Consider the following 13045-nt stretch of genomic DNA (forward strand, 5'->3'; position numbering starts at 1 on the left):
TGCTAGACAATGCGCGTGCCTGGTTGTATCAAACTGCACTATTTAGAAAACTACAAAGTAATTTTTGAACAGAAAGCGACAATGTGCACAAGAAGAGTGCGCCTTAACTGTTCTTAAAATGAAATTGAAATGAGAATGGACACCTGCAATAGAATTTATTACTGCAAGAAGGCCTTTCCAGGGGCGATTCCTCCATGTAGGAAGTGAGGAACTTCCTACACTTCATTTTTGCTTATCTCCAGTTCTCTACTTTTTAGGAGTTTAATCCGTGTTATAAAATTATGAGCACAATGTACGTACAATTGCCCAGGTTAGCTACTGTCAAGAGTTGACTGCTCTCGGTCGCTCCAGTAGAAGTCCAAAGACGATGGACACGGGCTTTCCTACCGCTCGCTGAGGAACCTTGGGCATTATCCTACAAACAGATGGGTGGGGGGTGAGAGGGGCAGTGCAATGAGTGGAGAAAGGTTATTAAGATCGGCGAGGATCGAGGAACCAGCAAGACTTTCCTCAATCAGCGATTCCAACCCCAACAAAATGTTACTTAACCAAGCACAATTTGATATTTGTTGGCACTTAGCACCGTTTCTAACATAATCTGTACACGCCAATCCGTGGGAGAGGGAAATCTAATTCAAAGGAATATGTTTTCAGGAAGTAAGAATAAAATTATGTCCAAATCTTATTTCTACTTCACCAGCGGACATGTTTCAAACGAAAGGGACTATGCCGATCCAGCGGAAAGCTCTTATACAACCATATCACAAGCCATCCTCTATCTTTTCTTCATCCTGCCCGATTTAGTTCGTCAGGAGATTTTATGGTAGGGAATCGGTAGAAAGTTGTGGTAAACAATTTTTTCAAACCTTTTTATGTTCGATGTTGAACCCATGTCGTTTGTTGCACCATTTTAAACAATTTGGGGGGGGGGAATTTACACTATTACATAACTGTTAAGAATAAGTAACGCAAGTTCAAAACTCTAGAAAAGCAGATGCAGAATTACAATTATTTTTATTTTATTTTATTTATTAAACACTACAGGCAAATGCCCAGTTACAGTGTTTTGAGGTTAACTGAGTTCAGTTTACATACATATTGACAAAACAAGTAATTAAGAATTGGAAAGAGAAAACAAAGAGAATGGGAAAAGAACTACGTATAAGACGGAACAGAATAATCACTACATAACAACAATATATAATACAAGGGTGGTATATCATAAAGTATACAACATATTTGGTTACAATGCTATTATATACAGGGTTCACATAATAAGTTTGCTTTTAGGTCTAAATAGATCAATGTCAGGGGTATTATTGGAGACTATATTGTACAACGCGCACATCCTCCTCATGGGATCCGTTTCAGCCATCCTGGTTCTACCGCGTGAAATTTGGAAGAGGTCATTTCTGGGTCTTAATTTTGAGTATGGAACATAAAAGTTTATTTTTGCGAGAAGTGCGGAGGAGTCTACTTTTCCATTGAAAAGTTTCGAAAGGAAATCCGAAAAAAAATAATAATTACTAATAAATCCTATCACAATTTAGAAGCATTTAGCATAATTTCGAAGTTTAAGCAACACTTTTTATTATTGTCAATCCACACGACAGGGGGGCGGAAGAAAATATAAATTCTTGCAAAATCTGAAATATCGTCAATGTTATTTTCGTCGATTTTTATAGGTTCACATTTAAATATTTCGTACTTCAAAGTGAGGAGGAAGGGCCCCTTGCCACACCTTCTGCAGCTAACATTCTAAATGCAATGGGTAGTACAAGCAAGACGTATGAATGTAACTGAACCCATTTTTCTAACTTTCCTCGGTTTACCTTAACTTCTTCCTACACTCCGAAAAAGCCACGAGTCGCTACTGGTACATTCTTCAACAAAATGACTGCTTTCACCAAGTTCACGAGGTGATACTGAGTCAACAGTTTGGGTAGTCCCAACGGGAAATGAACCCGGGACCACTGGCAACCAAGCCGAGTGCGCTATCATTTAACTAGGCAGGAGCCCGAGTTTATTTAAATTCGACTAAGGGTGACGTGTCCTCCCCCCCCCCTCCAAAGCCCCTGGTCACATTCATAACTCAAACTATTAACCTGCGCGTCGGCACTTGGAAAGATACGATCAATTGTCTGAGTATACAAGCGGATGGCATTACTTCGGCGACATAAATCGAAAACTCAGATCGTTAATTAGGCACATCAAGTGAATTCAGCCACAAAACCTGCACACAATCGGATACCGCCACGGAGTGAACAAAGCCACGAAAGGGCAACACAAAAAAACATCAATTGGACTTTAATTGGCGATGTTAGGAAGTGAAATGCATGCAGAACGATACAGTTTCCTTTGTTCATCTCCTGCACCGTCCTTAGCACCTAGTCATCTGTACAAAGCGAGCATTTTACTCGTAAAAATAACCTAATGCGTACATCATCGCACGGCAGACTAAAAAGGATCATTACGACTACCAGTGGCAGCCATGTTGCTTGCACCTATTGTCGGTTACTGCCGCGGATCCCAAGGACGCGGGATGAAAAGACAGAACACCAAATCCGATAATAAAACTCTAGAAACTGAAGTACAAGCTCTGTTATACAACCTTTAGTACAAAAGGCAATAAACAAACACGATCCAGGGCTTGTTCTGTATTGGCCGTTCGTTCGGCACAGGTAATTTACATCGAGTCCATGTCAATAAAACGGGAAATATGACATTTCGTTCATTCTTCCTAAACGTCCCATAATCACACATCATTAGGAACAGTCTTTTCTGTGCCCGTAGTTCAGCGGAATGCCGAAAGGGTGCAGAAAGATCGACACGAATGTGAACAGACAATGAATACAATAGTCGACGAAATAACAAGCATTTTATTACGGAATATCTATGCTCCATGCGCTAGACGAGTCCATTGATGACATATCGTTGATAGTAGACATTGAGAAAATATGTACATTTAAAAAAAAAAAACAGTTGAAAGCACCAACTTTAATTCTGTAGTATTTTATGAAGGCAGCAAATAACTTTCAGTTATCAAGAAGGCAAGAAGTTGTAGCACATTTATTTTCAGGTGGAATGGACTTTATAAATGGTGCCACGTAGTGAAAGTTTGTTTTGGCCGGACCCTGTGGCCGAGTGGTTAGCACATCGCGCTGCGACGCCAAGGGTCCCGGGTTCGAATCCCGCTCGGGCTTGGTTGTTTGTGAATATCCATTTCATCACTCATTCCCATCTTCGCAAATTAGCCAAGAGGCACAAAACGCGAAGTAAAATAAACTAAATCAATCAAAGTTTGTTTGGGTCTACACCTGCATACAATTTAAAGTAGCATTCAAGCCAATATGTTCTATGTTGCTCCACCGGGATCGAAGTCTTGATATCAAGACGACACCGTTGACCCAAACAATATCACGCCGAAAGTATCTCATCGGTTCAAAAGATATAAGATTTATTTACATTCATACATGCTAACTGCTTTGGACCTACGTATAGCTGAAAGTTGTATCAAAATTTGGATGTTGATTTTCAACATTTTGAGATCATAATGAGTGATGATCAGGTGAAAGTATGCCTTAACCAAGATGACAAATCTCCTCTGGTGCTGTCATAACATTTTCAACACCAAACGCACGGCCATGAACTTAGGCGGGTGGCAGAAGTTCGCGCTGTTGCCACGTCGGCGCACAACCCCGTGTGTTCGTGGGTTTAAGAGAATGATCTCGTTATAGAATTGGTCTTTGTAATCCATGTGATACAAACTGACAGTATTTGCTCGAAATGTCAGGTATGACACAAAAGTGCCTCGGAGAGAGGTCGGTCTGACGCTCGAACTAAGCAGCGCAGTCCGGTTGACGTTGCCACACAGGGCGGGGGAACCAATGATTTTGTCCAGCACTCGCTTTGCTTTCCCCATATGTGGCACCAACGCAATTCTGCCCAGCCGCCTATTTTCATGGTCGTGCGTTTAGACACGTGGGTGCAAAGAGAGTTGAAACAGTGCAGCCAACTAGACCGGGGTAATGAAACAACCAAGCTGTCCGATATTCGAACCCAGAAACTCTGGAGAAGATAACTTTAGTCGAACACTCGCGAGATGTAAACCCGGGACTTTTACAAGTTCACATGCTACAGTGTGCTGAGAACAAAAAACGTTCCGGCCATCTACTTACGGAAAATGCAGCACCAAATCCCATATCACATACAAACACGACGAGGTACCCACTTTTTATTTCAACACTATCCTCACTGGTGCACTACATTTATTCGACATTTCAATACTGACTGCTTATAAAACGTGTGGAATAGCGGTGGATTTAGGGGGGGTCCGTCAACCCAGGACACGCACTTCTCCTGTACGAACATGAAACTACAAAAGCGAGAACATCACGAAATACCCGCCCCTACATCCTATACCCCCTCCCCATGGCCCCACTACGGAAAACTCCTTCTCCACACAAAGTAAACGATCGCAGCGATATCTGCAGTTAATTGCACGAACTACAAAAAGGTCTGTTTTGTTCCCCAATACTTTTCGCGTGCACGGCGTTGCTTGTTTTCGAGTTACGACGCGTCATTGCAGCGTACTATTAGGCAATCCTCGGCAGGGTATTCGTCGGTATGGGGAGTGTTGTGATCGAAGGGAAACGTCACGGAAATTTCTATATAAATTGATTAAATTACGCAGACTGTCTGAAGGCAGCGTCAATCCCCGACCGTAGCGACAAAAGTGAATGCGGTCAACATGGGCAAATTGATTCTTTCATCGCCAACACGTAACGCCAGATATTTCAATGCCTTTCCTGCTATTGGGCTAATTGCGAGTGCCGAAAAATACTTACACTTCCTCCCCCTCATGTTCTGTTCTATTCTTGTTATATTACGTCACTTTTCTACCTCGTTGGGGATCGGGGTAACATTACTGACTTATGTAACTGACCAATCTACTTCCACCCCCCCCCCCCGAAGAAAAAAGAAAACAGCTCACCCATACCAACACTGGTATGGTCCAGGAATTTCAAATAAATTCCATTCCGGTCCAGGAGAGAAAATCAGCAAGCGGAAATGGGTTCCGGACCGTAAGGAACCTTTTTATCTGTAAGGTATTTCAATTCGGTCCAGGAACCATTTTTTCTCGGATCATTTTAAATTCGGTCCAAGTTACGTAATAAGCAAATTGGACCGAATTTAAATTGTGCGAGACAATAGGTTCCTGCCCTGTTGACAAACTCAATAGAACCCATTACGGTAGAATTTACGGTTTCTTGAACCTTTAACAACCCTGATTTGTAGCCTATTCTTATTTAGTACTCCGCGTAGTCAAATGGTTACACTTTGGTAAGTATCAGTGGCGTGTTCTGGGTTCAAAACCTGGGCTATCGCACCATATCATGTTGGGCACAATGGGATTGCAACACAGATAGAAAGTGGCGTAGCGTGCGGTTCGCATACGAGTGTTCACATTAATGTTTTTGTACTGAATACAGATTTACTCCTCTCCCTTGTAACTTCATCTTCAATTGAGAAAGTGATAATAACAGTTCAATTTTCAACAATTTTCCCCCCAAAATCACGCTATATTTGAAGAAATACAAAAAGGACCTAGGGGAAATTATCCCTGTCCCCTTTAAAATCCGCCAGGTTTAGCGAATTGTCGCTAAAGTTTGCAACTATGTAGCGCATACCTTTTCGAGTCCCCCTTGAGATGCACTCTGGTACCGAATGTAAGATGTATTGCCGCTTGCATCAGTTTGCACAGCGAAGTGAACATCTTCGGGGTATAGTAGCCAACAGCCCCTTAGCTGTCAGCTCTATGCAACACGCATAGCAATTGTGTTCAACGCTCCCCGTGGAACACCGTGGGAGTCAGTGTTACCAACTATCTAGAAAAGTTATCAGACATGAAATAATTCTTGTAAGAGTAAATTGTGTGTATATACTCGCACATTAAACATAGTATTTTTTTGAACAAATATACTTATGTGTATGCATTTAATATGTACGTAATTTAAGACATATACATAAGTGTTCACGTGATCATGCGAACATTATCAGGCGACGCGCCTGCAGATAGATAATTTTGCGTAAAGACTGGTCTCATTCAACACACCTCCTTTCTGTGCTTTACCTCGCATTGCGAATCTACCAAAGCGGGCAAGGTTGCCATCTCCTAAGAAATCAGGTTGCCAACTCCTAAAGAATCATGTTGCCATCTCATAAAGAATCATGTTGCCATCTCATAAAGAATCATGTTGCCATCTCATAAAGAATCAGGTTGCCAACTCCTAAAGAATCAGGTTGCCAACTCCTAAAGAATCAGGTTGCCAACTCCTAAAAATTCAGGTTGCCAACTCCTAAAAATTCAGATTGTCAACTCCTAAAATATCATCATCTCTATATTGAAATGAACAAATTTATGCATATTTTATAATCGATTTTTCTTCTGTATTTTAAGCGTCCGAGTCTCGGGCTTCGCATACAGCCTGGAATATACGCCCGTGGTATATATACTGAAATTACAGGCTATTTTCCACTCCTGGAGCACATATGGTGTTGCTTATGCACGGATAAAGTAGATGAGACAAAGCCCCTTGGCCTCCACTTGCTCCATAGCAAGTTTGCGGATGAACTCCAAATGCACACGTAACAACAGCTGATAAAAGCACACTGGAATGCATTTCTCTGTGTATTTTGATGCTTCAAAAATGCATAATTAGCCGTTTATGCACTTTAATGTGTCACTGGTGTCAAATTATTTGTGTCAGTTGACACATTTCGGGTTCCGTTTGTAGGAATACGAACATTCCATGCCATCATAACAGTGTGGCTTGCTTCTGCACGAAACCAGTGTTGCGAGGAAAGTTAAAATAATTGTTAACAACGTGTCTTTAGTATATATGAACTTGCGTTGTTATATTCTGCACGTAGTAAACACACACACACATGAAAAGGTAGAAAAATGCACCGCAAAAGCATAACAAATTGCGTGACATCATAACAACAAAAGTAGTACTTTGAAAATACGTTCGGTTTCATTGCACTAACATTTCCACTATGACGTGCCTCTACCACGTCCATGCAAAAACGACACGCATGCACAGTTCGCGTGTTACTGAGAAGGCACTGTTTTAGACTGCAATTTGTTCATTTAACGCCCGTTTTCTGCCTCTTAAGGCCAATCGCGACAATGAGGATGGATTAGGCCTGAACCAAGCCGACAAAGATGCATGCAGTGCTTTGTATCCCACTTTAAACTGTAGGCCCAGTCCCGATTAGGCTTTCTGTGCACAAAGTGGACTTAAAAAACAAACTTAAAGAAAAAAACAAGCTTCCTGCAGTGCTCCTCGCCGAAATGCACGGAAGCGGCGTCGGGAATTTCCATGCGAAAAGCTTTGGAGGTTCCTACATACAGAAGCGTTTCGTGTCATTCCGGCTGTCTTCGCGTAGTTTCGGTATTCACTGTAGAGGTACACAAGGGATCTCACTTACCGGACACCGTATTGAGCACCTTCGTCTACTGACGTCACGATAAATATTCTCGTTGTTAGGTCAAGCCCCGAAAAATTGAAAGTGTATTTATCGCGATTGTGTACCTCTACAGTAAATATCGAAACCACACGAATACAGCCGGAATGACACGAAACGCTACACTAGGAAAGCATTTCCAAGCACAAGGGCGGCCCTGCGGGCGAAACGATTGAAACAAACGAAAGAAACAAAGCACGTAGAAGGAGGGGTGGGGGGATCATCGAAATTGAATTCGTGAGTCGAACACTCGACGTGCTGTAACAAGCAGGCTGGCGGGAGAGTAATTAGGAGCTGTGGTTTTAAATTCGGGAAGGAAATTACGAATTGTTTGAAACACTTTCAGAGAACTGGGATTAATGAGATAATGTTCTAAGAGTGACTCATTCAACCAAAAGTAGGTCGTATATGCTAGTCGTTATTTACAGAATGGCGGAATGATGTGGGAACCAAAATAAATGAGTTAATACATTTCTACGTCAACATGTTTGTCTATAATTTATTACAGCTGTTAAATAGGTTATCTGTACGTTATCTTATAGCAGTTTAGTAAAACGTCTCACAAAAAGATCTTAAAACATAATTTAAGACGGTGTTCAATCAGTCAGCTTTTCGTACAATCATATTTAAGAAAATATTTCCGAAATAACTGTACTTGTCTTAAGTTCATCTGTAAACATATCGTTTCAGGGGGTCTAATTCCTAATGTAACTACTAAAAACCAACAACAAATCAGAACTGGCTGCTTGCTACACGATAACACATTCAAATGATTGTAGAAAAGAGTTCAAAAGCGACATGACGAGACGCGAGAGAATGTTTCTGATATCGACTTATTTATTGGTCCTTATCAAGAGTGTCTGAATGTCGATTTTAGCTATTGTTGTCCTCGCACTCTGAACTAGCGCGACATCTAGCGAGCATGTTGTCATTTGCTATGCTAATTTTTAATTTGTTACATAGGTTGATATTTATGTATCCGGAACTGGCAACACTATTGTTGCTAGGTAACATCTAATATATCCATCTTAAAGTTGGGCATTTCTATGGTATATGTATCCAGAACGTTGTGCTTACAGATGCTATTTTTGTTTGTTACAGGGACTTGAAATTTCATCGAAGGCCAACAATGGAATTAACTCGGAAACATTTTCGAGCAATGATTTTCTACGACTTTCGACGTGGATTATCTCAACAACAGTGCATCGATCAACTTACTTCGACTTTTGGCGATGAAGCACCATCTAAAATCACTGTATATCACTGGTTTAGTGAATTCAATAGTGGCCGTCACGGACGAATCTAAAGAAGGCCGTCCAAAATCGGTTGTTGTGCCAGAAAACATTGATGCTGTGCGAGAACTGATAATGCAAGATCGTCATGTGACATACCGTGAGATTGAGGCATCCCTGGGCATTAGTATGACTAGCATACATAAGATATTGCATGAACATTTAGCCGTGAAGCAGATTTGTTCGCGTTGGATCCCGCATAATTTGACAATCGCTCAAAAAAAGGCTCTTGTCGATTGATGCAAACAAATACTCCCCAAATACAATCGTGGTGCTTCGAAAGCCGTGTGTAACATCTACACAGGTGACGAATCTTGGAACTATGCATATGAGACCGAAAGCAAACAGCAGACGACGGTGTGGGTGTTCCAAGGTGAGCCAAACCCAACAAAAGTTGTTCGTGCAAGAAGTGCTTCGAAGCAAATGGTCGCCTGTTTTTTGAGGAAAAATGGACATGTGGCTGCAGTGCCACTAGAGAATCGTAGAACCGTCAATTCTGAATGGTACACAACCATTTGTTTGCCAGAAGTCTTTGGGGAAATTAGAAAAAAACAACTAGCGACGAAGGATCATTCTTCACCATGACAATGCGAGTTCTCACACATCGGTACAAACAACTCAGTATTTGACCGGTGAAAACATTGAATTGATGGGTCATCCGTCGTATAGCCCTGATTTAGCACCCAATGAGTTCTTTTTGTTCCCGTACGTGAAGAATAAGCTGCGTGGTCAACGATTTTCGACTCCAGAAGAAGCGATTGATGCGTTCAAAATGCATGTTTTCGAGATGCCTCAATCGGAATGGACAAAGTGCTATGAGAATTGGTTCAAACGTATGCAAAAGTGCATCGATCATCATGGAGAAAATTTTGAAAAACAATAAAACCATTTTCAATTATACATATTTTTCTTTGTCATTTCGGATACATAAATAGCAATCCAAAGGTAGGAGGAACAGTTTGTGTCCAACCAGACACGAGGACCCAAAGCTGCTCGCTCGTTCCCAACCGACCTATCTCTGCGGCAAGCTGGAGAAAGAGGTCTATGCGCTGGATGGTCGTAGAGTAGGAGGAGAACATAGCATTACGCTTATAGGAGTACTAGCTGATTGACCGGCGTTGTCCGGGTATTTATTTATCCCAATCTTCTATTAAAGTTGTCCGTGGGAGAAACATGGCGATCTTAAATCCACTCCGCATTACTTAATAGACTGCCCCTGTGACTTGTTCATCGTGATCGCGAAAGTAAGTCTCTCTCTCTCTCTCTCTCTCTCTCTCTCTCTCAAATGTCATCGTGAATGTCACCAATTAGCTTAGCGACCCCGAAAACTATAAATTCGACACTAATGAAGGTCATTTTTGACATTTTATTTTTCACCCGCTCTCACCCTCATGCCGATAGGTGATGAACTTGGAGTTGAACGGCATTCGTAGTGTCACTATTCCTCTTAGCGACCCCGAAAATTATGGATTAATATCGACACTAATATCGGTCGTTTTCGCTTATTATTACATGTTACCCCCTTCCCACCCACACCCCTAGGGGTGTCTTTCCCCCCACAGTATTTCTTTCCAGATTGCAAGTGATATGTGTACCAAGTTTGGTTGAAATCGCTCCAGACGTTCGAGAGTTATGCCGGAACAAACGTACACACATACATCCATTTTTATATATATAGAATTATTTTACTTTCTTTCTTGGGAACATCAAAATTCCGATGGTGTAGAAAAACACATCAGCGAGAACAGGACAGGTTGAAGATTAGGAAAAGTTGAAACTTCCATTGGATTAGCCGTAATTTAAAGTTGAAGTTGTTTGTCCGTAACGAATACGTGAGTCTATAAATAATCATTCATATTTCTTCCAAATTGCATCCAGCTTAATAATGAACTGAAAAAAACATTTTCCACTACAACATGGGGAGAAATTCATACTCTCTTCGAATGTTTTTTTGTATTTTTTTCTTCAGTTGCAGTGCGCATTTCGACGACATTGAAATGAATACACGCCTTGTGCAAAACTGGTACTCTTCGCCTTAAGAATTTGTAGAAAACCTGGACATATTTACTCTGAGAATGATATCCGCCCGGACAACCTTTTTTATTATCTAAAAACAGGACATGTCCGGGGAAAAGAGGGTCGTGTAAGGCAACTCTGCTCAGAAGCCACGTGTATTTGTTTACATTGATTTCGTTCTTGTGGCGGACAGAGAATAACTAAAAACGATTACACCCAAACCGTATTCAAGTTTCCACATTATATCCTGGAAGAAATGCGATTAGACAAGAGGAACAAGGAGGAGAGGTAGGTTGTGAACGGAAACAGATAGGAATCAACCCCCCACCCCCTCGAATCCTTTGTCCGGTCCTCTACTGCTTCCTGGACAGGAAGACCTTGTTATGCACGTGCACAAAAATTATGTAAAAACCTTCAAAAACGAACGTTATTGAGTAGATGGTAGGGGACGAGATAAAGCGATAAGACGTAGATGAAGGTAGCGATACAACTCCCAAAACACGTTACAGCTCCCCTCCCCGCAAGAATACGACTTCAAGCATGGTGGCGCCATGGTTGCCAGTGGCAATGAAGTAAATTAGCTTGGATTAATGGGAGGTTAAGTACAGAGACTCGAAGAATGGTGACAGTTTTTGGAATTACCAATTTCCGTACGAAAATCTTGCGAATCGAATTGAACGGCAAAGTCTGCAAATCATTGCATTGCGTCCAAAAGATGGCCATGTGCAAACTTTCTAGCGATTATACCAAGAGTGACAAGTCCAAGAAAAAATTCACGAGGCTGGTTAATTTTCTTTAGAGCGAAAAGGCAAAGTTTAACCGGTTTAACCCTAACTTACACGAGGGGGTTGCTAAGCCTACCGCTTCTTGTTTTTCGATTTTCCAACTGTGGATATTTCAATAAATTACATTATTCCATAGTGTGTTCCCAATGTTTCCGTATAACTTTTGTTCATAAAATCATAAAGGGAACGTACATAGGAGGCCAAATTCTCGTGGTGGGCCTATCATGCCTCCCTTGGCATATGTACATAACACACATGCCAGTGACAGTGTAAAATTGTTTGGTAATGATGGTATAACTGCACCTATATAAACAAAACAAAAAAGCATTTTTTCAAAATTAATATTTTTTATTATTATTATTGAATGATAGTAAAACATGTGTGTGACACTCATGCACTTATTTTTCGTTATTGATGGTAATTTTTTAATTATTACATAACTGCACCTACATAATCAACAAAAAAGGCAGTGATTCAATAAAAAAAACATGGTTTCTTGAATTTTACCGATAAAAAAATTGTGTGGTTAAGCTGGGTTTAAGTCTACGTTCTGCTCAGAAAAGCTGATCGGGACTGAATCTGCAGTATAAAGTGAAATCATGTTCCATCTTTATCCGCCGAGGATCGAATCCGCAGTACTTCGATTAAGAGGCGATAGCATTACCACAACTCCATATGAGAAGTTCTGTAGAGTGGAATGTTCAATTCCAATTGTTAAGTGTTTAAGAATGCGTTTTAAATTGACAAAGATGAATGTTTTTTAAAACAACGGTGAAATCAGCAACGCACAAAAATCTAACAGATACGTATCTTTACAATAACTCTAGCAAGACATATTTTTTTTTATTTCAATGCCATTTCAATGTGCCTCCACTGGGTATCGAACCCGACACCCCTTGATTACAAGGCTGTGACGTTACAATTGCGCCATCGGGGAGGTCCCAATAGCTATACAATAATAAAAGTAAACCTACTTTTTGTTTCGACATTTCAGTTAAATTCTGGCAACACTGTGGGCTTCCGTTAACACCAAAACAGGTTTTCTTAATTCTTTTTCGGCCCAGGAAAAAATGAGTTGATAATCTGCTTGAAAGTTCTTGCACTAACTTTACTTAACCTCCCCTTCCAGAAAAGCTGAAATTTGGTAGATATTTGACTGCACAAAATGCAAGAATTCACACTGACTTCACCCTTACGGCCACATGACAAGAAAGTATATTTTCCCGTGCACTCAAGTGTGGTTCACTCGATGACAGCGGAAGACATGTCATGCAGCGCTGACATCTGGTGAACGGAGTTTGCAGCTGCCACGGAAAGGTCAGTTATTAAAAGGAGTTGTTGGTCGCGGAAGGGAAAAAAAGCCTTGTTTCAGTGGGTTGGCACCCCTGACGTGACAGGGCGTGAGTAAGTTGGTTTGAATTC

The 13045-nt window shown here is 41.1% G+C and overlaps 1 protein-coding gene across 5 annotated transcripts in view; it reads right to left on the reverse strand.

Annotated features, from left to right (window-relative positions):
- The window catches only part of mirr (iroquois-class homeodomain protein mirror), a 120991-nt gene that overhangs the window by 64506 nt on the left and 43440 nt on the right, over positions 1 to 13045 (reverse strand). Inside the window, exon 1 of one of the 5 annotated variants that reach the window (XM_083144283.1) lies at positions 4179 to 4259. The exons of the other annotated variants lie outside the window; for them this stretch is intronic. Within the exon in view, the coding sequence (XP_083000409.1) occupies positions 4179 to 4202 (24 nt within the window). The 5' untranslated portion in view covers positions 4203 to 4259. Of the gene's footprint in view, positions 1 to 4178; positions 4260 to 13045 lie in introns of those variants that run through there. 5 annotated transcript variants of the gene reach the window in all.

The sequence above is a fragment of the Lepisma saccharinum genome, chromosome 23 (assembly GCF_977018435.1).
Source record: "Lepisma saccharinum chromosome 23, izLepSacc3.1, whole genome shotgun sequence".
Lineage (NCBI taxonomy): Eukaryota > Metazoa > Arthropoda > Insecta > Zygentoma > Lepismatidae > Lepisma > Lepisma saccharinum.